Source organism: Lycium ferocissimum, chromosome 4, assembly GCF_029784015.1.
Source record: "Lycium ferocissimum isolate CSIRO_LF1 chromosome 4, AGI_CSIRO_Lferr_CH_V1, whole genome shotgun sequence".
Lineage (NCBI taxonomy): Eukaryota > Viridiplantae > Streptophyta > Magnoliopsida > Solanales > Solanaceae > Lycium > Lycium ferocissimum.
In genome coordinates, this window is record NC_081345.1 from 69,939,257 (window position 1) to 69,965,797 (window position 26,541).

At 37.0% G+C, this 26,541-nt stretch overlaps 1 protein-coding gene and 1 pseudogene across 1 annotated transcript; one reads left to right on the forward strand and one right to left on the reverse strand.

Moving 5' to 3' along the window:
* The first annotated feature begins 1,319 nt into the window (after window positions 1-1,319).
* On the forward strand, window positions 1,320-3,426 carry LOC132053631 (ent-kaurenoic acid oxidase 1-like; annotated as a pseudogene).
* A 6,469-nt stretch (window positions 3,427-9,895) lies between these two features.
* LOC132053630 (transcription termination factor MTERF4, chloroplastic-like) lies at window positions 9,896-14,272 on the reverse strand. Its single transcript, XM_059445719.1, has one exon. The coding sequence runs from the start codon at window positions 14,137-14,139 to the stop codon at window positions 12,643-12,645; it is 1,497 nt and encodes a 498-aa protein (XP_059301702.1). The 5' UTR covers window positions 14,140-14,272; the 3' UTR covers window positions 9,896-12,642.
* Between the last annotated feature and the right edge of the window lie 12,269 nt (window positions 14,273-26,541).

Here is a 26,541-nt window from a genome sequence, read left to right on the forward strand (position 1 = left end):
GTATTAAGGTCAATATTTGTGTCTTAAAGTATTTCGCCGTATCGAGATTTTTAATTATTTAATTTTACATGTTATCTTTATTTATAAGTTAACTTCATTGATGTCATTATACAACAATTTGTAGCATTAAAGATTTTTTGTATTACTTGAATATCGTAATTATTTTTTTCTTCCAAAATATGGGTTAGCCAATATAAGTTTAATGAAAAAAATTAAGTTGAAATCTAACGTAAGGTAAAACTCAATTTGGATCAGTAAAGATTTAATCTCAAAAAATTTAGTAAAATAAAAGGGAGAAAAGCCTTGATGCATGCATTAATTTGTTTGAAAATAAAAAGAAGTCTAAATATACTCTAAAAATATTTTGTTTTTCAACTTACAATTTTTTTTATATAATTAAATATCTTAGAAACATTGAAAAATTGCCAAACTACCTTTACAATTGATATGATGATACAAAAACAACACAAAAAGCAATAGTAGGTTAAAAAAACAAAAAATAAATTGCAAATTTAAATTTTAATGTAGCTTGGGCACGGGTCAAACGACACTAGTATATATACACACACACAACAATACCATAACCAGTGAAATCCCACAAAGTGTCCTCCACGAAAAAGTAGGATAATGCACAACTACCCTTCTACCCTAATATGTGTCCTCCATATCTTAAGAAGGTCATGTCCTCGATAAGCTAGACCTTCGTCATGTCCCGTCTAATCACCTCTCCCTAATACTTCTTCGGTCTACCTCTACCTCTCCTAAACCCATCCATATCCACCCTCTCACACCTCCTCACTGGGGCATCGTGCATCTACTTTGCACATGTCTGAATCATCTCAGTCTCGCTTCCCACATCTTATCATCTACCGAGGCCACTCCCACCTTGTCCCGAATATCTTCATTTCTAATCCTCTATATCTCTCCTAGTATGCCCACACATCCATCACAACTTCCTTATTTCCGCAACTTTTATCTTCTGAACATAAGTGTTCTTGATTGGCCAACACTCCACCCTATACAACATCATTGGTCTAACCACCACTCTATAAAAATTGTCTTTAAATTTGGTGGCACCTTCTTGTCACACAAGACTCAGGATGCGAGCCTCCACTTCATTCACCCCGTCCCAATACGATATGTGACATCATCACAATCTCTCCATTTCCTTGGATAATAGACCCAAGATACTTAAAAATTTCTTTCTGTTGAATGACCTGGGTACCAAGCCTTACTTACACACCAGCCTCATATATATATATATATATATATATATTCATTATTATTTGTATCTAGGTTCAACGGTAAAGCGAGAGGAATGATGGAACTCACAATAAAAAATGAAGATAAAATGAATAAATAAATAAGTATGTCGAGTTGACTTAATGGACTAGGTGGTCGTTTCTTATCAGTAACAGATTCACTTCTTATCTTGTCCAATTTCTAAAGTTGAGGCAGAATGGATGCCTAAAGAATTAAGTTCCTAAATAGACATATAGAACCTACTTATTGCTCAATTTTCTTGAGCTTGGCCAAAGGAACATCACCCAAAAATGAGAACTCCAATTAAGTAGAACAGTAGTGACTAGAGTGCAATAGAGAAAATTGTTTGACACATTTTCTTCTCAATCCAATATTTGTTCCCAAAGATCTTAGCTTCTGCAGGGAAGCAAACTCTCCAAATTTATGACCAACAAATCAATTATGTGAAAGAGAGCTCCACAAACTCAAAATGATAATCCGCTTTCCTAGAATGCATTCTAGGCCATATACGTACCTACGTCAAGATAAACGAGATACAAATGTATTGATTTTCTTCCACCTCCGGCAATACTCCCAAATAATGAACAAGAACACATGGAGCCATTTCCTTTACAAAATATAAATATGTTTACATGGTTTTGGTTCTTGTTTAGGTCATGTTATATGTCATGTCAAATCTTAATAACTTTCCTACCCTTAAATTATACCGTAGTACTGTATTTTGCAGATTCGGACAAAAAGGACTATACAAGGCATTGATGTTTGGTAGTCCAAGTATTATTGTTGCAACTACAGAAGCTTGCAGGAGGGTTTTAACAGATGATGAAGCCTTTAAGCTTGGCTGGCCAACTTCCACAATGAAACTAAGTGGGAAAAAAATCATTTATTGGTATTTTCATTCGAGGAGCATAAACGTTTAAGGAAACTCACAGCAGCACCTGTGAAAGGGCACGAGGCATTATCGATGTACATAAAATACATTGAGGAAAATGTTAAAGTCGACAGTGGAGAAATGGGCATCCATGGGTCATATAGAGTTCTTCACAAAACTGAGAAAACTAACATTCCGGATAATACACATTTTTCTAAGCTCTGAAAGTGAACAAGTCATGGAGGCTTTGGAGAGAGAATACACAACTCTAAAGTATGGTGTAAGAGCTCTGGCTATCAATCTTCCAGGATTTGCTCATCATAAAGCACTTAAGGTAATGTTCCTAGTACCTCTTATCCTATCGTTTATTCCTTTGACATATAGTTTACTTTTCTGGACAAACACGAAAATGTCCTTATCTTTTCAGGCGCGTATGAAGCTTGTTGCCATCTTCCAAACAATTGTGGATTAGAGAAGGGAGAGAAGGAACCAAAATGAGCCTACAGAGAAGAAAGACGTGACTGATATTCTGTTGGAAGTTGAAGATGAGAACGGCAGAGAATTGAATGATAGGAAGTCATTGATCTTCTAGTAATGTACCGTAATGCTGGCCATGAATCTTCTGACCACATTACAATGTGGGCTACTGTCTTTCTGCAGAAACACCACAAGGTCTTTAAAATAGCTAAGGTAGCCAAGATTTCTCATTTCAGAAAATCACTAAAAGGTCACGTTAAAATTTGTTATTTCTCAAAAACATGTTTTGATTTGAAAATAGAGAGAGCAAAATCAGGAAATTCTGAGAAATAGGCCAACTGACCATAAGGGTCGAAACTAAAAGAAATTAGGCAAATGGACTACCTGTCAAAGGTAACTTTTTGTTTCTTATCAACAATATACACAGTTCTGTTTTCTCCAGCCAATTCGATGAACCTACAAAATTTCACTTGATACTCTTTAACCTTGAAGGGGATCGATGAAACCATTCATGTTGTTACCTTCTCCTTTGTAGTCTTCTGTGAAGCAAAGACCGATGTCGTTACTAATAGTGAGTTACAATCTCGTTCTTCTTACATTTTGATTCAGTTAAAACCATATTATGGCTAACAGAGCAACTCCCTTTTTTCCCAGGTTGTACTATCCCCAGAGGATGGATGTTTTGTGTATGGTTTAGGTCTTCTGTTCACTTGGATCCTGAAATCTACAATGACCAAAGGAGTTTAATCCTTCTAGATGGGATGTAGCCTAAAGAGTGTCATGAAATGAGGTGCAACAAGCAAAAGAAGTAGCACAATTCTGTTGAGAAGTTAGGAATTGTTATTTTTACAGTTTAGACTAGTTTTCATTTTAAGTGCTTTGAAAGTTCTGGAATGTATTAACACATAAAACCCTTTGTAAATCATAGTTATGGGATGTGTTGAATGAAATATATCTTTTTTCTCTACCTCTTCTCTCTCTCTCTCTCCTCTTCTTCTATTCTTTCTCTAATTTCTCTCTTAATGAGCTTACAGGAGCCCTTCGTATCGTTACAAATGGTATCAGAGCCGAGATTCTCGGCATGGATTCTACTGCCACGACTGATTTTGGGTTTAGATATAATGAGCCATATCCATATGCCTATCACTATTCAAATGGCGTCATTAGTTTCGTTGAGTTCAGTGATGGTTCCTTTCGAGCAGCATCTACCTCAGACTATCTTTCTGAGGCTCTCAGACTGTTGAGAGAACAACGTCGCATACTAGACAAGATGATAGCAGTGCCAACGCAATCCAAAGAGAAGCAGCAAACGAGCAACAAAGTTAATATTGCTGAAGATCATTTTTCAAATTCTCAAGGAGTTGACGAACTAGAGAAAATCGACCAACCCTCATTTGTAGTGGTTGAGTCTGACTCAAGCGCTAAGATATTGGAGAACTGGGTCCAAGATGTAACTATGGAAATTGAAGGTGTAGATGTAGAAAACTCCAAAAATGCAGACATGGTATTTGCTGAAAGTTTCCTCAAGATTGATTATGTGGGTGACTATGATACAAAGTCTATTGCTCCCAAGAGCATTCTAGACTGTAAACTAGCTGCTTGGAATGAGCACTCTCAACTAGAAGTTGAAGATACCACGAAACCAATTTAGAAAATGATGAAGACCAGTGTTTGATAAAAGTCTTCAAAGAAATGAAGAGCTCTTCTTTGAAGGAAATGTTTTGAATGATGGACATGCTTCAGATGACGTTGGTTACGCCAAAATCGATGAGTTAGAAGAATCAAGTCAGCCACTCTTACATATGGTCAAATCTGGAGAAATAGAGGACCAAAGAAAAATGAAGATTCAAGGTACAAATGTTGTGCTTCAAAGTGTGGATCAGGTGTTCGATAAAACTCCTGAGAAGGACAACGCTGAAATTCCAAATGAAAAGCAGTCATTGTTGGGTAGAGAAGCACCAATTGAAATCAAAGTTGAAGATGCTAAAGCTTCATAAAACTATGGAGTCCAGGTGGTCGATAAGAACAACTTGCTCAACTTCACAGAACAATTGGAGAACATGGTAATTTCTGCCATCACTGTTAATTACACCAGTGAACTTAATGTTCCCTCCTTGATGGATTCACTGGGACCTATGTGCCCTGATTTTGATGATGGAACACCATTAGAAAACGATGTCATAGAAGCTAACGAAAAGTCCGTTAACGACTATGAAATGCTTGACCAAATTCTTCTAATGTATGGAATCAATGTCACTAATTTGCAATAGGATGATAGTAAAGAAGATGAGCCCCCGGAACTTGAAGATGATGAACTTTCAGAAAACATTGTACGCCATGTGTTCCATAAATGTTCTCTTGAGAATATAAATGTTTTGCCAAATACTGTAGTAGTACTGAGTGCTGAATTTGCATATAATACAACTGTAATAGGTGCTGAACTTGCATATAATATAGCTGTACTAGGTGCTGAAATTGAAATACACGGTACATTTCTTGCATTTTCTAGTTACAATGAGGATCATGCTTTTTCTTGTGTGCTAGAAGAGTGTGTGATGTATTCTGGTTATCCATCCGGGCATTCATTTCACTCTCTTGCTTTGAAAATGGGTTTTACATACGAGGTGTGTTGGGAAAATTCAGTGATGAATAGTACAAACCTCAAATTTGGGGGGATTTGGTTGGTTTGCAAATTGTTCGATAAAATTCTGAGCAGATATATGGTTTGTAGGATTATAATTTTGGTTGAGAACTGGAAGGAAATAGAAGCAGTTGCGACGAGGACAACAGAAGTTATTGGTTTTGCAATAAAAGAGATGGTGGAAACTGAAATTATACCTACTGTTAAAGAGGTGTACTCTGGTAAAAAGAGTCAATATACTACAATACTGCTAGTTGCTTGTGTGTATTGGGTTGTCACTTATATTGCTAGAGTTCAGCAACTAAAAGTTTCGCATTGGTCATTTGAATTATTGAGCAATGAATTGGCACAGCTTGGCTATGGATATATTTTGCTGGACACTGGGCAAGAAACATCTATATTATTCACACGTTATTTATCTGTTCGTGCCGCTAAAGGAGAGATTTTGAAATCAGAAAAGGGCCAAAATTACCCCTGAACTTTGGGAAATAGTTCATCCATACCCTTCGTTATACTTTAGGGCCAATTATACCCTTACCGTTATACTATGGGGTCAATTATACCCTTATGTCTAACAGCTGCCACGTGGCATCATCCCAACCCTTCAAAATTATTTTCCCCTCAAATAATTTTTTACCCACTAAAATAACCCAACCCGACCCGATTTTTTTTTCCAGCCAAACTGATACGGACCCAACCCATTACCCCTTGGCTGGAAAAAAAAAATCGGGTCGGGTTGGGTTATTTTAGTGGGTAAAAAATTATTTGAGGGGAAAATAATTTTGAAGGGCTGGGATGATGCCACGTGACAGCTGTTAGACATAAGGGTATAATTGACCCCATAGTATAACGGTAAGGGTATAATTGACTCTAAAGTATAACGAAGGGTATGAATGAACTATTTTCCAAAGTTCAGGGGTAATTTTGGCCCTTTTCCGTTTTGAAATTGAAAGTAGATAAGTAAGAGACGGATGGCGTAGAAGAAACTTTTACTTCCTTGCTCCCTATGTGTGAATTTCTTTCGCCCTTGTTAGCTATGATCTATAGAGCAGAACTTATGAAGATGATACATGGTGACTGCCCGAACTTGATAGATCAAATGGTGCTTTCATTGGTTAGGATACACGATGAAACGTTGGAATTGCTAAATCTCGAGGGGTGCAGGAAGGTTGCAGATGCAAGTGTGGAGGCAAATCCAGATAATTGCCCCTTACTTAATGGTCTCGATGTTTCTAAGTATGCAGTAACTGATTACAGTCTTGTTGCTTTATCCTGTGGAGTGCAAGTGTATTTTCAGGTCTTTTTCTTACCAGGTTGCTCCACTGTATCAAACAAGAATGTTACTTCCTCTGCATTCATATCTCTTAATCAATTACCTATGGTGAAATTCCTTCATTTTCCCTGTATCTCTTATTCTAAAGTCAGTTATTTGGTGCGTGAGTGTCGATTTACTGGAGGAAAGAGTATCACTGATGGTAATAGGTCCCCCAATTGCACACAGTCTTGTTGCTTTATCCTGTGGAGTGCAAGTGTACTTTCAGGTCTTTTTCTTACCAGGTTGCTCCACTGTATCAAACAAGAATGTTACTTCCTCTGCATTCATATCTCTTAATCAATTACCTATGGTGAAATTCCTTCATTTTCCCTATATCTCTTATTCTAAAGTCAGTTATTTGGTGCGTGAGTGTCGATTTACTGGAGGAAAGAGTATCACTGATGGTAATAGGTCCCCCAATTGCACAGATAAAACATCTTCTAGACTTGCTTGCAACAAAAATGATGTCTATTGTGGCAAGAGAATTCACGATGCATCATTTGGCTCCCAAACATTGGTGTGATAAAATTGGAACAATACTTACTTTGAAATTGCACAGACCCTATCGCGAAACATTGGTCTCATTTCTCAAGGATACATCTGATCTTTGTGAAAGTGCAAAATCTGCACTTATGGCAATTAATCTATTGAAGTTCATCTTTTCCCTTAAACCCAACGGACAACTGGAAGCTGTCACTTCTGTTTGTTAAAGAATTATGAGTGATAAGAGTCCTTTCTTGGTGCTTTGTATTACTCACAAATTAGCTATACTTGAGGTCATGCAGCTGATAGTAGAAAAGGTAGTCTATGTAGTTCCTAATGGATCATCTAAAATGGAAAGTGATGGGGAGAACTGGGAACATTTGGCACATGATGAAGTTGAGCCATTTAGAGCTGCAGTAGGATCTCAAGGATTCCTCCTGGATGCATACTCGTTTATGCTAAAGGAAACTATTGGAGAGACACCAGCTTCACTTTGAGAGTTGCTTGTGTGTATGGTTGGCATCACATACCTGCCGTTTGAATGTTCAAAAGCAAAAGGGAGGAGGAATCCGGAGTCACTCGAAATGCTAGATGTCGAAGCAGAAATCTCTAATGTAGATATTGTTGAAATGAGTATTACTACTGTGATCAAGAATCTCACTGCTAAGTTCTCTGGTGCAGTGTTGAAGGCTAACAGGCTCTATCCATGTGGCTGAGTTGCTGAAGTGTTATTCCTTTTGCATTGTCCGAATGATAGTTAAGCTTGTGATTATTGGGAGGAAAATGATGTTGGCCTTGCCCTTGTTAATTTATTCCTTTAGTGGGTCCTCCTTAAAGTTGAAATCTGGAAGTGCAACTCAAGCTTGCTTATTGGAAGGTGAAACTGCATGTGCTAAAGCTAGTTACGAAGCATTTGCACCAGTGATAACTTACCGTAATGCAAAACTTAGCTACAACTTAGAGCTAATTATTGAACAAAGGCCTGAAGCAGTTGATAAGGAAACTGGTTCCTTCTCAAGAAAAGTTTCAACACTCTTGCATAGCCTTTTGAGGTTTCTAGCTATGAAGCATTCCATAATTGTCAAGAAGGATTGCTGGAACATTGCAGCAAAGTGTCACTGGCCTTATCCATTTCGAAGTTCATATTGTCAACCTTGGACAAGGTTGTTTTAAGGGGCATGGATTGTCTGAAATGAGGTGCAACAAGAAAAAGAAGTAGCACAACTCTGTTGAGAAGTTAGGAATTGTTATTTTTACAGTTTAGTCCTTAATTTAGACTAGTTTTCATTTAAGTCCTTTGAAAGTTCTAGAATGTGTTAACATATAAAACTCTCTCTAAATCATAGCTATGAGATATGTTGAATGAAAAATATCTTTTTCTCTCTATCTCTTTCTCTTTCTCCCTATCTTTCTCTAATTTCTCTGTCAATGAGCTCACCGGAGCTCTTCGTATCGTTACAAAGAGCCTCTTTTTAACCTATAACAATACCCCATCCACACCCCCATAAAAACCCCACCTCCAAATAAAAAAGAATAACAGTGCTGGTTGCTTTGTCCTATTCATTATAAATTTCATATGTTGTGTCAAGCTCTTTTGTATGCTTTTCCTTCTTGGTGTTCTAAGTCTTACACCAAAAGCAGGAACATTCATTCCTTTTGCCGGGGGGTGTGGGGGGGGAGGGGGTGGTTGGGGGTGAAGCAGATTGTTGCCAAGCTAGAAATATCTATTTTTCTTCATTATTTTCTTCTAGATTATGAGCGAGTGAAATTTGTTTACTTTCCTTTTCCCCCCTTCCTATCCGTCTTCGCAGCCTTGAAGCCCCTTGATGTATTTGCCTCATTGCAGGCCTAAAGATAACTGTTTGGGCAGAGTAAGAAGTCTCATCAACTACAAGTGCACGGGCAAAATAGCAAAAACAACGAGAGAACTAATCTCTCTAAATATGGAAATTATTGCGGTGAAAGCAACGGCCAACCTTCTTAGTTGGGAGTTGATAGGAAATAGGAGAAAAAATTATAATGAAAAATATTTTTTCTCCTGAATTTGCCTCCACAATTCTTGCTCTAGAAAATTTGTACACATTCAAATTAGTAAGAGGATCATGTGCACATTGACTAGTAATCTCTGGCTTGCCCTTCAAGTGAAACCATAAAGAATTCACAATGTTAACCATGAGAAGGCCATCGCCATTCATACCTTCCCAATACCAACTGAAATTTGACCGTTCATGCGGCCTTCGATCAAGTCTTTTACCCCTGCTAAATGTCAATTCAGAAAATGTTCCATTTTACAGTGCGCATATCTAAACCTTTTAGGAATAAAAGAACGGAAGCTACAGCAGAAATAAAGCACAGATGACAATTACAAACTGCTAATGCTCACCTGAAACTTGCTACGATCAAATCAGTGGCCTTATTTATTGCCAGCCGGGGCAGGTGAGGTGGATTCTTACTAATGTAAATATGCAGAACTAATGAAGCATTTTGACCGTACAAGACTTAGGCTTCCAAGTTAATTGGGGCTATCACAAAAACATTGACAATACATGCATAATACCATCGGTTGAGAATACTACTTATTGCTCCAATGTGTTAACACTTAGAGAATTGGATGACAAAATATCCTGCCAAAAATCAAAAGCTGTACGCTAATGATATCTGTTGAAAGGAAATCACAGGCTTGCAGATACAAAGCAAAATATTGAAACTTTATATTTGATCATTTTTTCCTCAAAAAACATGGCCGCAGCTGGCGTACTGCTTCAAACAAGCATGGCCTGTAAGATAACATGCACAGCTTAGAGAAGGCACTTCTCCCTGCACAGTTTTCTTGTTCATTGTTAAAAAAACGCCTAACCTCCATTGTAAAAGTTAGAAAGGAATAACATAACTGCAAAGCCATCAACCTCACTTTGCAAAATCGATCTTTCCAGATCTGCTGCTGTATGTAGCATTAAAAGAAAAACTTGCGACCATTAACAAATTTATTAGATAATAAAGACCAAAATAGGTAGCGAATAATTCAGCTTTTGGCATGCTCAATTCTATTTCACTAAGTTTCAGAACTTTGCATCTGAATGATTTCAAGTAGAAGAGAAAGAAAGGAGAAGGAGAGGAAATATGGGAAGAGGAAAAGGCGACAAGAAAGGAGAAGGAGAGGAAACATGGGAAGAGGAAAAGGAGACTGAAGCAAATAGAAGATCAACATTCTCAAATTCATAGGAAGGAGAGAATGAAGATCTGCTTATTCACTAACATAGTGTTCTTTTTGCAGGTGTCATAGCCATGTTGATCTCAATGTTATTTGTTCAAAGTATGGTATCAGTATCTCAGGATGCTCAATCTATTGGACAAGTAACCTTAGTTATACAACATAGGATACAAGGATCATAAGTAGCTGATAATAGATGGAACAACAGAAAAAAGGACAGTCATATGGAGAATACAGAATAGCGCGAAGGAATTCTGGGATGCAAAATACCAGAAGATGAAAACACAAGGAGAACAAGCAAAAGGAAGCACAGATTCAGAAACCAAACAATACACAAGCAGTGGCAGCACAGAGGTATATATCAGGTACTGAAGAAAGAGAAAGTAACTAGAACAGCAAAGTTGCTAAGGAAACCAGATCAATCTACCGGAAACAAATTCAAAGGAGAAGAAGTCAACATCTCCAGAACAGACAGGAATAGAAGCACAACATCAAAGCAGGAAAATACATCATTCCAGAAGAGACATAACAGCAGGCACAAGCTTACAGCAGAAACACACTAATTACAAGACCATTTTAATGAAATTAAGCGTTAGCTTGGTTATACAGTTCTTAATAGATTCTAGTTCAATTTGTTTACATCATGTTCTTTTGTAAGGATTCTAACTATTTGCTTTATTTGTTAAGAAATTAATAAAATAGCCCCCAAGCAATCTGCTTAGTGGCCTTTCTTCAAAAAAAAAAAAAAAAAAAAAAAAAGTTCTTGAAAGAGGGTTCTATTAGGACATGGAGCACGAAACATCAAAAGAAGACTGCACAGCATAGCTCAACTTGCTTGTAATTACTACGTAGATCTATCAAACATGAGCAATGCAAGATACTGAAGAATTTCCGACCTTCTAGTGGTTTCCGGCGATGACCTAGAAATTCAAGAGGATCAGTGGCCACGGTTCAAAATCGGTGGAGAATGAGCCCGGCCTTCTATCCTTCTTCAATTAAATATCACGCTCTTCTCTGGGTCAGGGTTTGAACCCGTGAAGTGCGCCTAACCCACACATCACATGTTGGATCTCTTTACAAGACCAAAGCCCTAAGAGTGGGGCATCTTGGGCCCTATACAGTCCACTAAAGTAAAGAGGAATTACTCCTTCCTATTGACAAGCCTAATACAACGGAAATAGACGCATGAGGCAAGTTAGCATTGTAGAAATGGCATATCATCAAAAGGTGAAGCTATAAGTCAATGGCAGAAAACATCATCTGCAAAGTACAATTTACACGGAACTGCTCGAAGTAATTAGAATTGCTCTCAGCAGCTGGTAGACCCAAAGCCGAGGTAGTTTCTATCGATTTGCAGATTTCTAAACTAGAGCATGTTTTAACATTACGACGACATATTTGATAACAATTTTGCCTTCAATTGACACAGTACCCTGTTGGAGACCGAAGAGTATATTCCATTGACTCTATTCACAAACTATGATTCTTCAACGACTTTAAATCTGAAACAGAGACCAAAGAGTATAGGCTACTTACTAGTTTTGAAAGATCATAATTCTATATATGGGACAGAATCTCAAAAAAGATTATGGGACAGAAAAATCACCAATATTTATAAGAGTACAATGTATGAAGATGAAAATCTAAAATGTTTAAAAGATAAGAGAAGTTTCCTTGCATGGAGTCAGAAAATATCTCAATTCAGGTTAAAAAACTAGGACAGTAAGCAAACACCATAAACTGCAATCTGTCAATTGACTTTAAAACCCTTTTTTTTTCTTTTTTTTTTGATGAAATGGTAACAGATTTTATTAAAATAAAAAGGAAAATCTCAGCACAACGACTGTGCTAAGAATTCCAAAAGTATGGTACAAGACTTCCAAAAAGGAGCAAATAACTAAGTCTTGTAAGCATTTACAGGGTCCCAATGAGATGTATTAAGGAATCTACATCTTGTACTAATGCTTCTTCACACCAAAAGTGAAACAAAAAATATACACTTCAACTGATTTTACACCTGAAACAAAGACCAAAGAGCATAGTCGATTTAGTGCCTTGAAAGATCATGATTTTGTACGAGAGCCAGAGAAATCCACCAATACGAAAAGCCAATATGAAAAGTAAATGATAAGTTAGGACTTTTATCTTCCTACATCGTACTCTTGTAAAGACGGTCTAACAACTGAATGTGAGAAAGAAGCAAACCCATGCAGTTACACTCTACTCCATTGGAAAAAATTGATAGCAATAGAAAGCTAAGGAAAAAAAACTGCATACAATATATATAAGTTAGAAGGGCTGTGAAATAAGAGAAAATATTTGAAGAATTCAACTAATACAGAAAGATATTCTAATTTATGCCCTATTCACTTACAAAGTTCTTACAGAGAGACAGTGTGTCTATAAAGTGTTTCATCATCACTCTCCATCTCTTCTTCTGATACAATATCACTGCCTGACATCTCTAACTTCCCACCCATACAAAATGATGGACCAGAACTTTCAAGTTCTATATAATCACCATACAATCTCTCTTCAAATCTTTGGTCGCTGCAGTTAAGAAACCAAGCCAAAGAACATTTGATCAACTTGCTTCGCAACCTCTCATACCTTGGCTTGATTCTTGATTCCAAACTATAAGTGAAGTAGTCTGGAAAGTCCACAAGTTCTTTCATTGGCCTGCCCATATCACTCTTAAAAAAGTAATAGCTATTTTTCATGAGGCCAACTTGTAAAGCAACTAACTGAGGACATTTTATGATCATCTTAGCCACATCTTCAACTGAAAAACCCCGCCCAAGAAGGAACTCGACAGGTTTCAATATCACATGTTGGTGGAGGCTAACAATTTGCGGCATCCTCTCAATAACACGAGCAAAACCATCAGGATCGATCTTGAGTTTCAAGTTAAAGAAATATTGTTGTGATGACAGCTTAGCTTTCAAAGGCAAGCCAAGAATTTGTGGATACTGTGCAATAACACAAGGCAAAGCTTCCCTACTAATTCCAAAAATAAGCAAGCAATTTACATTCAGTTTCACCGTCTCTTCAAGATCATATCCAAGTATATACGCCCGTCTCTCAAGCATCCTCGCTACAACTTTCTTTGGCACACCCAACGAAACCAAATACTCCACAAACGGTTTAATCATTGTCCCAACTCTCATTCCTAATAAATATGGATATTGTGTTACTATTGGCCCTATATCCCTCGGATTAACCCCTGTACTAACCAAATAAGCTACTGAAGTACTCATTGTTCCCTCGAGCTTAAACCCTAACAACTCCGGATATTTCATTAAAACACCCCCAATATCATCTTTGTCCACATCAAGCCCTCGTAAAAACTTCACAACCGGAACAAGCTCAATTACAACACTAGCATGAAGACACTGTGGATAAACTTTAACAAATTCACCAAGTCTTGATCTTTCAATCCCAATTCTTTCTAAGTAAGCTAAAACAGGAATTACATTTTTCCTAACACTATATCCAAGCATCAAAGGGTACTCATTAATATCGTCAATAGTTAAGCCAAGTTTCTGAAGAAATTCAACACGTTCACGCATGATTTCAAGTGTGGATGGCAATTCTAGGTGTTCTAACTCATCAGGGATTATACCAATACTCTTTAAATAGTCACAAATTATGACCTTAGACACCAGTTTTTCCTTATTCTCTTGCATTATTCCCCATGTTATTGAAGGCATTTCATAATCTGGGAATTTTTTCGTCGAAAAGGGTCTCTGATTTATAGGCCTAGGAAGACAAGTATATACTTTTTGAGGATGTTCAACAAATGGGTCCAAGAATGTTTTTCCCTTGTTTGTTCTAGTGATAGTGCGAAGTGGTAGTTTTCTTCTAGATATTGAGCTCATTTCAGAGAATTCAAGATATTGAAGGTCCAAACAGTGTAGAAAAGGGATTAAAGATTTACCTTTGCTCCAGAAAGAAGGAAGCTCCGTTCCATAGCTTCAAGGGGAACAGAGATTTGAGACGAAAGAGGAAGATTGGAAGTCTTTATGCTACTGGACCTTTTTTAAAAATAAAATAATTTAAAAAAAAAAGGGGGTGGCGGGGGCGGGGGGGGGGGGTTAATAAAATGACGTTAATGTATTAGAAATTGCTCAAAATGACATCATTTCACCGATCAAAAATGACCTTAACATTAAGTAGGCGTCTGGCCATAGAAATTTTTAAAAAAAAATAAAAAAAAAATCACTTTTCTTGGAATTTTTGAAGTTCGAGTTGGAGTTGTGTTTAGCCATGGTTTTTACCAAATAATACTTGGTTGTTGAAATGTACTTTTTCTACAAAATATGAAATATGATTTGTACCCCTCAATTTCTAATAACTAGCAAAACCAACCAAATCAATTAATAAACATAATCAGTCCGAGAATATAACAATTATACTCGAGATCAGCTTCTGGAGTGCTCAAGATGGATCGTTTCTTTCCATCAAAAGACTTGGGGAAGGTTCTTTGGTGTACACATAAAATAGAGCATCTCTAAATATTACTTTGTTGCAAAATTCTCACATGCTTCTTTTCTTTTAAAGGCTTTTTAGCACATGATGTTTAATATTTGTTGGAGTGGAGAGCAACATAAGTTGTCTCTAACAATGCAAAAAAGTTGTATAAACTTTTAGGGTAAAAATTGAGCAACATAAAAACTTTTGGGATAAAAATTGAAAACAGAAAAACAAAAGTAAAAATCTAAAAAAAAAATGAAAAAAGTGAAAAACAAGGTTTTGGTTGTTTTCCAAATTTCAAATACAACTATTTGGAATTTTTATGGCCAAACACCATAGAGTGAAAAAAGTGAAAAAAATATTTCCGAAAAAAATGAATAATTCTTATGGCCAAACGGGTAATAATTCTTATGGCCAAACGGGTTAATCTAAGAGTAAAATTATTCGGGAGATCTTGGAAGCTTAGTTGGTTGGCTACCTGAACTTTCACCTTGTTGGTGAGGGTTATTCCCCACCTTGTAATCCTCTTCCCCTACCCCTATGTAATATAAAAAAAAATGAAAAAAAGCATAAATTGTTCCTCTTTTTAACAGAAGTTGATATGAAATATATGAATTTTTTAGTTAAATATGTGGCATTATTTTATTGGTCAACATGTAAATAGACTCGAATTCATTCACAATCCAACCCATTAACCCAACTATTTTTTTTGAAAAAAGGAAAAATTAAACTGAGTATGGGCATCTAGTTTGTCAATTCTGGCCCAACTATACCTACTTTACCGGGTTTGGCCCAAATTGGCTATATGAGCTGTAATTAAGACAAATAGTTTCCAATTAACGGTCGCTCAGAAATCAAAATAGTTCTCGACTTCTCTCGCTTTCTTCTTCCAAGTCAATATTTTCACACAAGGATCTCCGATTTCTTCTTCAATCTCTGTGCTTCTTCCTCTTCGATCTCTGTAAGTAAGCACCAAGTGAAGACCCAATAGCAAAAGCAAATCAAGGGTTTTGTTGTTGCTGATATAGTTGATGCTGGGGTTGTTTATGTTGCATCATGGAAGAAGCAGAGACGGCAAAATTGTTAACTTGTCGGGCAAAAACGTAAAAATACTGTTGTTATTGGTGGTGTGTTGAGGCACAACGATGAGCGGAAGAACAATAACCTATCAATATTCACGGTGATTTTCTCCATATTCCTCTTTGGGTGCTTCATGTACAATTAAGATTTTAAGTCCATTGCAGAATCCCCAATTTCCAGACCCAAAGCTCAAGAAGAACCAGGGGTTCAAGAAAGTCCCCTAAGATTGGCGACGATGATGAGAATGTTTACACATTGTTATACAAATCTATACATTATTATAGTGAATAAGAATGTATATGCAATATATATGTAATATATAATAGTTTATAAGGATGTATACGTAAAGTTACAAAGAAGTTGAGAACCTTATATATAGCTATGCAGAACAGTTGATACATTATGCATACACTACAATTTGAGTTTGTTTCATGTGTTTATACATGATTATAGGTCAAACCCATCGACAGACACTTGTGGTAGTCTACTTCTTTCACTTGAGCACCTAAAGTGCCCCTTGTTCCATTTAGACACTTCAGGTGGGCCGCCGCATTCCACTTAGACACTTTTTGCACCAATTTTTTAAAATCCCAAGAGCATGCACTCAGTCGTCTCCGATTAAGTGGCCAATTAAATTGTGCCAGTTCATTTAAATTGTGCCAACTCAATTAAATTGTGCCAACTTATTTTAATTGGCCACATCATTGTACACGCGGGCAAATCAATTAAAGACCAAATTAGGACTCAAATTACCTATTTCCATATAGACACTTCAAGTGCAAACGATTAGGCGATTTGGTACTGAAAGCCTAGGTAAAATTCTCATCGATTTCGTTCAATATCGTCTCGATTTTCACTTAATTCTTAGTTAATAATCACTCATAATATATTATTTTCATTTAATTGCAAGTTTTAGTCTTGAAATCGACCATTTGAACTTCATCGTTTCAACTTCGTTTGCAACATTGGAGAAATTGAAGGTGCTACTGAATTTTTCTCGTGTTTGTGTATGATATTGTGTTTAACTTAGGGTCTTTTTGGTACGAAAGAGGTTGATATCACTTTATTTGGTAACTAGGGTATTTTTTGGGGATTTCGGTATTAAAGTTAGGGTTTTTTTGGGTATTTCCTTATTGCTTGTCTATTGTGGGGTGTTGGGGAATATAATGGACGAATATATTCTTACTTGTTTTCACCATGGGGGTAAACTTGTGGAAGACCCTGTACTAGGTCCCACATACAAAGGGGAATTAAAGGTCTTTGGTGTTGCAATCGATAAAGACCATTTTAGTCTTGTTGAGTTGGAAGCATACACTAAAGACCTTGGGTACATAAATGTCCTTGGATTCTACTGCAAAAAGGTTGATGAAAGTGAATTTATTCATCTTACTTCTGATAGACAATTACTAAGAGTTGTGAATGACTTAAAGCATGGTGATGAGTTTGATGTGTTTGTGGTCCATGGCATTGATGAGGTGGAGGAGTTAGCACAACCAATTGGTTTGTTGGTAGGGACAGGGGATGATGACTGTATTAATGACTCATATGGCATTGATGAAACTAGGGCAACACATATGGGTTTGGGGGGGGGGGGGGGGGGGTATAAATGCGATGAAAATCTTCCAGATGAGGCTGAAACAGTTCTAATTCCAAATGTGGGTGAAACGGATCCAAATGAGGGTGAAACAAATTTGAATGGGGGTTAAACAGATCTGAATAGGGCTGAAATAGATCTGAATGATGGTGAAACAGTTCTGAATAGGGTTGCAAAAAATGGGGATGAATTAGATGTTACTAGTAGTTCTGAATCAGATGTTTCGGATCTTGATGATTCAGATGTTGATGAAGAATTGAGAAACCTTAGAGCTAAAAAGAGGAGTAAAAGGAACCCCAATCCTAGAAGAAGAAGAAAACGAACACATAGAAAATACCACTAGGTGAAGCTGGTATTGATAGAGGCTTTGAAGATATTGGTAGAAATAAGTTTGCTAGATATGTGGGTAGATTAGGTGGAGATGAGGATTATATTGACAGTTCAGATTGTGGTAGTGATGACAGTGATGATGAGTTAGATCGATGCTTTTATAAGGGTGTTGATCTACCGGCAGAAGAAGGAAAGAGCCTGAAAGGTCGGAGTATGATCCATTTGTGTAGTTGGTATTTTGAACTTGGTATGGTTTTGAAAATGAAAAAGTATTTAGGAAAGCATTAGTGATTATGCTTGATAGAATACAAAGTTACTCTTAAGTTAAGCTACTGTCAAATTTGGTAAAGTAAGGGCTAAATGTAAGGGTAACAAACAGTGCAAGTGGGTGTGTTGTGCTGCAATATATAAAGATTCTGGTGACTTTGTGATTAAGAGCTACCATCTTGTACATAAGTGTAAAACTTCTAGCAAGAACAAAATGTGCACTAAATGGTTTGCTGCTAGATTCAAGGATGATATAATTAAGTAGCCATGTTTGAGAATTTGGGAAATACAAGACATGTGCAGGGATAAGTTAGGACTTTATCTTTGGTAGGACAATTTGCTAAAGAGCAAAGATGCAGATTCTAAGAGAGTCTATGGGTGATTGGAATTTAAAGTTTGCAAGATCGTGTGACTATCTTTGATATTATAAAACATACAAATCCTGGTAGTTCTGTTTGGGGGAGGATGGATAGAGAAAGTTGTCCAGCGAAGAATTTGTTTGTGTACTTCTATGTCTACTTGGATAGTTGAGAACATTCTATTGGCTCCGGAGATTATCACAGATATGAGGATGAGAACTAAAAGAAGTAACAAGCAGTTTATGCCTAATGTAGTAATGAAGTTGGACATGACAAAAGCCTATGATATCTTTGTCATGGGGCTTTTTGACTACTGTACTGAGGAAAATGGGATTTGCTAAGAAATTCATTGGACACATTTGGGAGTTGGTTGCCAACAATTGGTATTCTGTATTGATCAATGGACAACCATATGGATTTTTCCACTCTAGTAGGGGGGTTAAACAAGGTGATCCTCTATCACCTACCTTGTTCATTCTAGCTACGGAAGTTCTTTCCAAGGCTTTGAATTCATTGCATCATGATCCTGGTTTTTGTGGATTTGGTTTGCCAAAGTGGAGTCCAAGGATAAATCACTTATGCTATGCAGATGACACTATTATATTTGCATCAGCTTGTGATATGTCCTTGAGAATGATTATGAAGGTACTGGCTGATTATGAGACTGCATCAGGACAACTGATTAATAGAGGTAAAAGTGTTGTGTACTTGCATGACAGGGTTGATGAATCATGGTTTATGGGGGTGGAATGGATAACTGGTATTAATAGGCAAGCTTTTCCTATTATATATCTTGGTTGTCCTATATATTATAGCAAGGCTAAGATGTCATTCTATTCAAAACTTCTTAAAAGAATAAGGGACAAGCTGCAAGGATGGAAAGGGAGAATGCTCTCTCTTTTGGTGGTAAACGATCCGTTGAAACATGTTTTCAGCTATGCCCATGCACTTACTGTCTGCCTATATATACTCCATCTTTTGTGGTTGAAAAACTACATAAGATCTTTGCTCAATTCTTTTGGAGCAATTCTGAGGGGGAAAGGAGAAGGCATTGGACTAAATGGCACACAGTTTGTCTACCTCAAAATGAAGGTGGCCTTGGTTTTAGATCCTTGTATGACATGTCATTGGCATTATTTGCCAAGCTATGGTGGAACTTCAGAACCAAGCCATCATTATGGAGTGCATATATGGGAAACAAATATCTTAAGAAGAATAATTAGGTGTTGGTACCATGGAAACAAGGTTCATTCTTTGTAGAGGAAAATGCTTGAAGCTAGAGATCACATGGATCATCACATATGGTGGCAATTGAGGATGGGTTCCTCATTGTTTTGGTTTGACAATTGAACTGGAGCAGGGCCATTATATTTTCTAACCTCACCTGATTTTTATTGCAATGAAGATATTCAGAATGTGAGTGATGTGGTTGTTCAAGGAAGATGGGATGAAGCTGTATTGAGAAATCATTTACCTGAGGAACTAGCAGCTTTCATCATTAATGACATCAAACCACCTACTAGAGAGGGTGTACTGGATACACCTTGGTGGATGCTAGAGTCAAATGGAGAATTCATAGTTAAATCTGCATGGGATCTTGTGAGGAGTAGGGGTCAGAAGCAGGAGGTGTATAATAAAATATGGGTCAAGGGGTTGCCTTTCAAAATTGCTTTTACCATGTGGAGAGTTTGGCATCTAAAAGTACCATTGGATGATGTGGTGAAGAGTTGGGGTTACAATCTCCCTTCAAAGTGTTTGTCTTTGTCCTGCTGATCCTAAAAAAGAGACTGTTCCACATATCTTCTTAAGGTGTGAGATTGCACAAACTGTTTGGACTTATTTTTCACATGTAGCAGGTATGAACATTGTAGGAATGCAACTGCATCAAGTCATTATGACATGGTGGACTACAGATATTATATCAAGGATGAAACAGCTGTACTATGCAGTGCCTTCTATCATTATTTGGCAGCTATGGAAGAAAAGAAATGGAGACAAACACAAGAACAAGGTATCAAATGCAAGGGTGTTGTATCAAGCATCAGCTGACATTCAGAAGTTAGTGAAAATTAGGAAACCGGGCATGTGAAAATTAGGAAACCGGGCATTAAGAATGTGCCACTAAAGTGACCAGATATTCTCAGAATTTTGGAGCACTTTAAGCCAAAACTTTAGGTCACTCAGGTTTGGTGGAAACTGCCTCATGAAGGGTGGTGGAAATATAACTCTGATAGTGCAACCAGGGGCAATCCTGGTAGAAGTAGCTATGCTTTTTGTGTTAGAGATAGTCTGGGTGACTTGGTGTATGCTAGAGCAAAGGAAATAGGAGAGGCCACGAACACGAAATCTGAAGCCATAGCACTATTGGAAGCTGCTAAATTCTGTCTTTCCAAGCATATGTATTCCTTTATATTAGAAACAGGCTCAATGATGATGAAGAAGATAGTGGATAGGGAATAGAGGCCACCATGGAACATTGCATATGTGGTAGAAGAATTGCTTGAGATTATAGACAATGCTGAAGTTGAAGTTCTGCATATAATGAGGGAAGGCAATCAGCTTGCAGATCATCTAGCCAATGTTGCTCTTGATTTTGGTGAGGTGACAGCTAATGGATTTGCAGAACTTGACACAAAGGGGAGGAAGATTCTTAATAGTGATAAGTTGCTATGCCCCTACTTAAGGATCAGAACAAAAAGGAGGTATTGAGGAGTACGGAGGCTGGTGTGGTCAAATGGAGAAATGGTGGTATTTATACTCAAATCCATATGGAAGAGAGTATAAGGACTTTTTTTTCTACTAATCTTGTGTTCTATTTTGTAGGTTACAAGTTCACTTAGAGGCTGCATTTATGGGACATGGTCTACACCAGGATCACAATATATGCAGTTTGGTTGTGTATCATTGATCCTGGCCATAGAGAGGAGATAATACATGCTTGGTTCAAAAACTATTTTTTCACCTGTTTCATTGATCCTATGGGCACAAGAAATGATATTGAGACAGTCAAATTGTTGCACCTCAAAAGAAAAGTTATTCAAACAACTACAGGTCATCAACAATTATCAGGTGTATTTGTTAGAATGTGGTACATCATTCAAGATCTGTATGTTGACAAGTTTTTATGCAGTGGTATTAGCACCTTGTGCTCAATCTGCAGAGAATTTGTTAATAGATGGATCTTGTAGTGATAAATATAAGAGAGACACATCATTCAGGAACACAAAGTTAGAGCTGGAAAGATTAATAGGACACCATATAATTGTGTAATAAGCGACCATGGATAAAAGCTGCGGTGTACTTCATGTATCTTTGTGGTATATCGGTACGATATTGCATGGTTTTTCATCCCATTTTGATTCTCATGTCATATACAAGGTTCAACAATGAAGAGTGACCTATATTCAGGATTTCCCAAGATATACCAGAATATACCACGGATATACACTATGCAGTTTTGATATACACAAGGCATATAGATAGGACAAGGCTGCATGAGTTGTAGTTTAGTCTTATTTATATCTTTGGCATTAGATAGTAGCATGTTGGTTTTGTTTACCCCTAGGATGCCTATTAGTTTAGTTTCTTGCATTTTTAAGCCATTTTGGCCACATTTGTAAAGACTTATGCTTGTGTTTTTGAAGATATAATAAAATAGCACTAGGCCCCAAAGCCTAGTGGAATTATTTTTTTAAAAAAAAAAAAGAAAAAAAAAGAGCATTCTAAGTGTGATGTTGTTGAGAATAACATGTGTGAGACCTTCAATTCATGGATCTTGTCTTGTAGACAAAAATCAATTATAACCATGTTTGAGGAAATTAGGAGAAAAATAATGACTAGACAATGTGATATGATTAAGTTTGCCAACACTTAGATATCTAAGATGTCACCTATGGCTAGACTTACTTTAGAGGATAATAAGGAAATGGCTAGGGGCTACAAGGTTCTTTGGAATGCTGATGTTGGATTTGATATTGGAGAGGGTGAGTATAGGCATACAGTTAACATGAGTACTAAGAGTTGTAGTTTTTGAACTTGGCAACTGAGAGGAATTCCATGCCAATATGTTTTTTGTGCATACTATCACATAGAACTAGAGGTTGAACACTTTGTGGAGCATTGGTATAGGAAGGATACATTCTTAACGGCCTATAGTCATTTCATCGAACCAATTCCAAATATGAAGATGCGGCCTAAAACAAACAATCCAAAGATTGAGCCTTTTGCACCTAAACCAATGCACGGCGAACCAAAAAAGAAAAGAACAAAAGGCAAAGATGAACCAAAAAAGATGAGGTATGGAAAGGTGTCCGGAAAAAAGTGGGGAAAATAACTTGTTTAAAGTGTCATCAACAAGGACATAACAAGTAAAACAATTTTCTTTGAGTTGGTTAACTTGTTTATCATTTCTTTTTGGTTTTAAAGTTGGTTACTGTCTTTAAATATGCAGGTTGTGCTAGGTGCGCTAAGCACCCAGCCAAAATTCACAAGGCACTGGTCAGTCTTCAAGGCAAGCTGCACCAAAAAGGCCAAGGCAAACTGCACCAAAAATGCCAAGGCAAACTGCATCAACAAGCTCAAGCCAGCCTGCACCTTCAACTTCATTACCAGTTGCACCTACAAGCTCAAGCCAGCCTGCGCATTCAGCAGCAGTTTGTAATGATACAACTAGAGTTAGGAGGGTGAATGAATAAAAAAGAGTTAGAAGCTCAAAGCGCCCCTCCCCACCTATAAATACAAGTGTTCGTATTACAAGAGGAATATCAAGTCAGCGCCTCCTCAAAGAAGACAGTTCTTTGGACGAGAAGAGAGCCAAGGTTGCAACCGGAGAGGAACACGCAAGTGGGGGACACAAGAGAGCACGTTCGATGTTGGATTTGGCATATACACAAGTACAAGTGGAACTCAAATACTAAATGTAAGTCAATTCTAACTTTGGTCTCTTAAACACAACTAAATGTAACAAAATTGACTATGCTTCATTTTAGAAACTAGTTCAGCTTACAAGCTACTGAAGGTTAGAGGATTCTAGAAACTAGTTCAACTTACAAGATGCAAGTCCAACAGGCATAGACCTTAGTTATAAGGCTAGAGGATTGAGATGGAAAAATAAGGAAAGTCACACGTCCCCAATTGAAGCGTATGGAAAATAATAATAATAATAATAATAATAATAATAATAATAATAATAAAAAGAATAATAATAATAATAATAATAATAATAATAATAATAATAATAATAATAATAATAATAATAATAATAATAATAATAATAAAAAGAAAAGAAGAAGAAGAAGAAGAAGAAGAAGAAGAAGAAGAAGAATTGGTAGTATTAGGATAGGATGTAGTAGTTAATTGGCAATGTAACATGGAGCACCAAACAATTTGTGTTTTTGGATGGTTATTTTGGCAATCTGCTACATGTATGTAGCAGTAAACAATTTGTAGTATTTGAATGTTTGCTTTTGGCTACTTGTATGCTAACTTTGAGCTCATTCTTGAGCATGTTAATAGAGTAGCTATTGTTTGGTGTTACTTTGTGCCCATTATATACTTCTTGTTGGTGTTTAAACAGTTTTGATATATATGTCAATTATAGCTGCTGTTGGTGTTAAATTCTAACTGTTGTTAGCAATACACTGTAGCATAATGTCGACCTACTGAAAACAGGTTTTTATGTAACTGTGTGAGCTCAAAATTGAGGATTGTTGGCAAATATATTGTAGCCAAAACAACATTTCATTTCATTTCATTCAAAATGCTAGTCTATTGGCCAAAGTTTAGCCATGCCAAAATACAAAATTGTCACAAGAATGCAGTAACCAAATTACATTCAAAACAGCCTATAATCCTAACAATTTTACTACTAAGCTAAGCAAAAGACAACTACTTAAGGAGCACATATTGTACTGCTCCATCTAACAATTTGGCTTGAATTTCCATATCCCAAGCATCACCAAACCAACAACAATGGCAGCAACAACGAGCATATTCCTTGCTCGAATTCTTTTCTCCTCAAAAGCCTTCACTTTCTTCAACAAACCCCACATCACCCTATTTGCTTGAGCAGGGTCCCTATCTTCAATCCAAAAGAAATAATCACAGCCACCCATTTTCTACAAAACCAATTTTCATCCCAACGATTAATCATCTAATAAATAATTAAATAAGGATGAATGAAGAAATAAGTTTACCTTTGGAATTCTACAACATAAAAATCTGCGACCTGGGTTTAATTGGGTCCACTTCAATAATGCTTCATTACCACATCTACAATATCAGGCATGTTCATAAAAAAACCCCATGAAAGAGTCGGACAAGCTCGACATAATAACAATTGAAGAAGGAACTAGAAGAAGGAGAAAATATTAGCTTGAATTTGAGGAAAAAAATGAGATTTTAAGTAGTAGAAGAGGGGAAAATATGATCTTGAAAAGGGGCTAAAATTAGGGCTAAATTGGATTTTAATTTGAAGTGGAGAAGATATATAAAAAGGGGGAGTAAAATTACCGTTGGATGCCACATAAACTTGAAAAAAAACTTTACACGTGCGTGTTTTGACTGATATACACAAGACATGCCAACGGTGCAAAAAGTGTCTAAGTGGAACAGGAAGGGCCCACCTGAAGTATCTAAATGGAACAAGGGACGCTTTAGGTGCTCAAGTGAAAGAAATGGATGACTACAGGTGTCTGTCGATGGGTTTGGCCATGATTATTGATACACTCAAATTATACCTATTAAATTATGTAAAGCGGACGATGTCAAATATAGTAACCCAATTATGTTAGGGTCGAATCTCACAGGGAATATGGTGTGAAAAGGTTACTAAAGTCGTATAGTACTTTCTTGCGGTCTAGTTTCGTATTCCATTGAGGTTGTAGAACTTGGTTATTTCTGACTAATTGCTTGGTATTGTAATATATGGTAAAAGAAACCAAAGTTGTGTCCCCCTTTAGATAAAGTGTATGCTATAGTGATTGATCATGATATACTTCTAATGGATCGTTCTAGGATGCACTTAACCTCTAATTGAATCTCTAATATTTCCCAACAGTTAAAGATTATTTCTCTTTATGATTTTCGCAAGTATAAAAGAGTGTATGTGAAGAACGGTTAATTCATGCTAAGTAAATTCCTCTTATTCCTAAGTGAATTTATTAAACAGGGTTAACGCCTTGAGTTCTTGTTATTTATTCTGCTAAAACCCTACTAACTTTCCCAAGTTAAGCAAAGTTTATGGCTTTAATCAATGTTTGCAACCATAAACTATGAACGAAAAACGAAGAATAAATAAACCCTAACAATCCATTATGTATATATCAATCCCAATCCCAATCAGAAAACACCCATCCTAGGGTTCACAACTGTCACGACCCGACTAGTGGGCCATGACGGGTACCCGGAGCTGGCAACCGAGCACCACTCACAATGCTATCTACCCTACTCAACCTGGACAACTATCATTTTCAACATATGACTCGTCATAATCCAATTATCGAATCTCCCAAAACACGTATATATACATACATATAAGCCCACAAGGCTACAAAATAATATACAAAATACACTGAGGTGATCATGAGACATCTACTACCCCACATTTGTATCTACGAGCCTCTAACTGGAGTGCTAGAATCATAGGGATGGGACACGACCCCGCCATGCCCCAAATATGTGCACAAAAGAATATATCAATAAACGGCAACTCCGGAGAAGTGGAGTGCTCCGATGCATCAGCCGATAATGCTCCTAGGGATTTGGACTGTCTCCCTGTCTACCTGCGAACATGAACGCAGCATCCACAAGACAAGGACGTTAGTACGAATAATGTACTGAGTATGTAAGGCTTGAATAATGACATAATAAAGAGATAAGGGACATGAGATAAATAGATAACCTGCCCATACGATTGCCTCTTAAGGCGGATACCATGCATGCTAACTTTTACTTTTAAAACCACATCATAACATATGTATATGTATATATAAGTAAGCTGTCTGAGTCATATGTCATTACTAGCCCGCGTCCGGGATAGTCGTCTCACGCCGCCCACTAGTGGTGACTGCCCGGCCAATTAGGCCCGGGCGTAACTATCATCATCCATAAGCTGCCCACTTACGCTTAGCGTAGTGGTGTACCGCCCGCCAACAAGGCCCGGTAAAATCATATAAAAA

Excerpts from the sequence above, each read along its gene's own strand:
- LOC132053630 (XM_059445719.1), bottom strand. The coding sequence starts at position 14,139 with ATGAGCTCAATATCTAGAAGAAAACTACCACTTCGCACTATCACTAGA.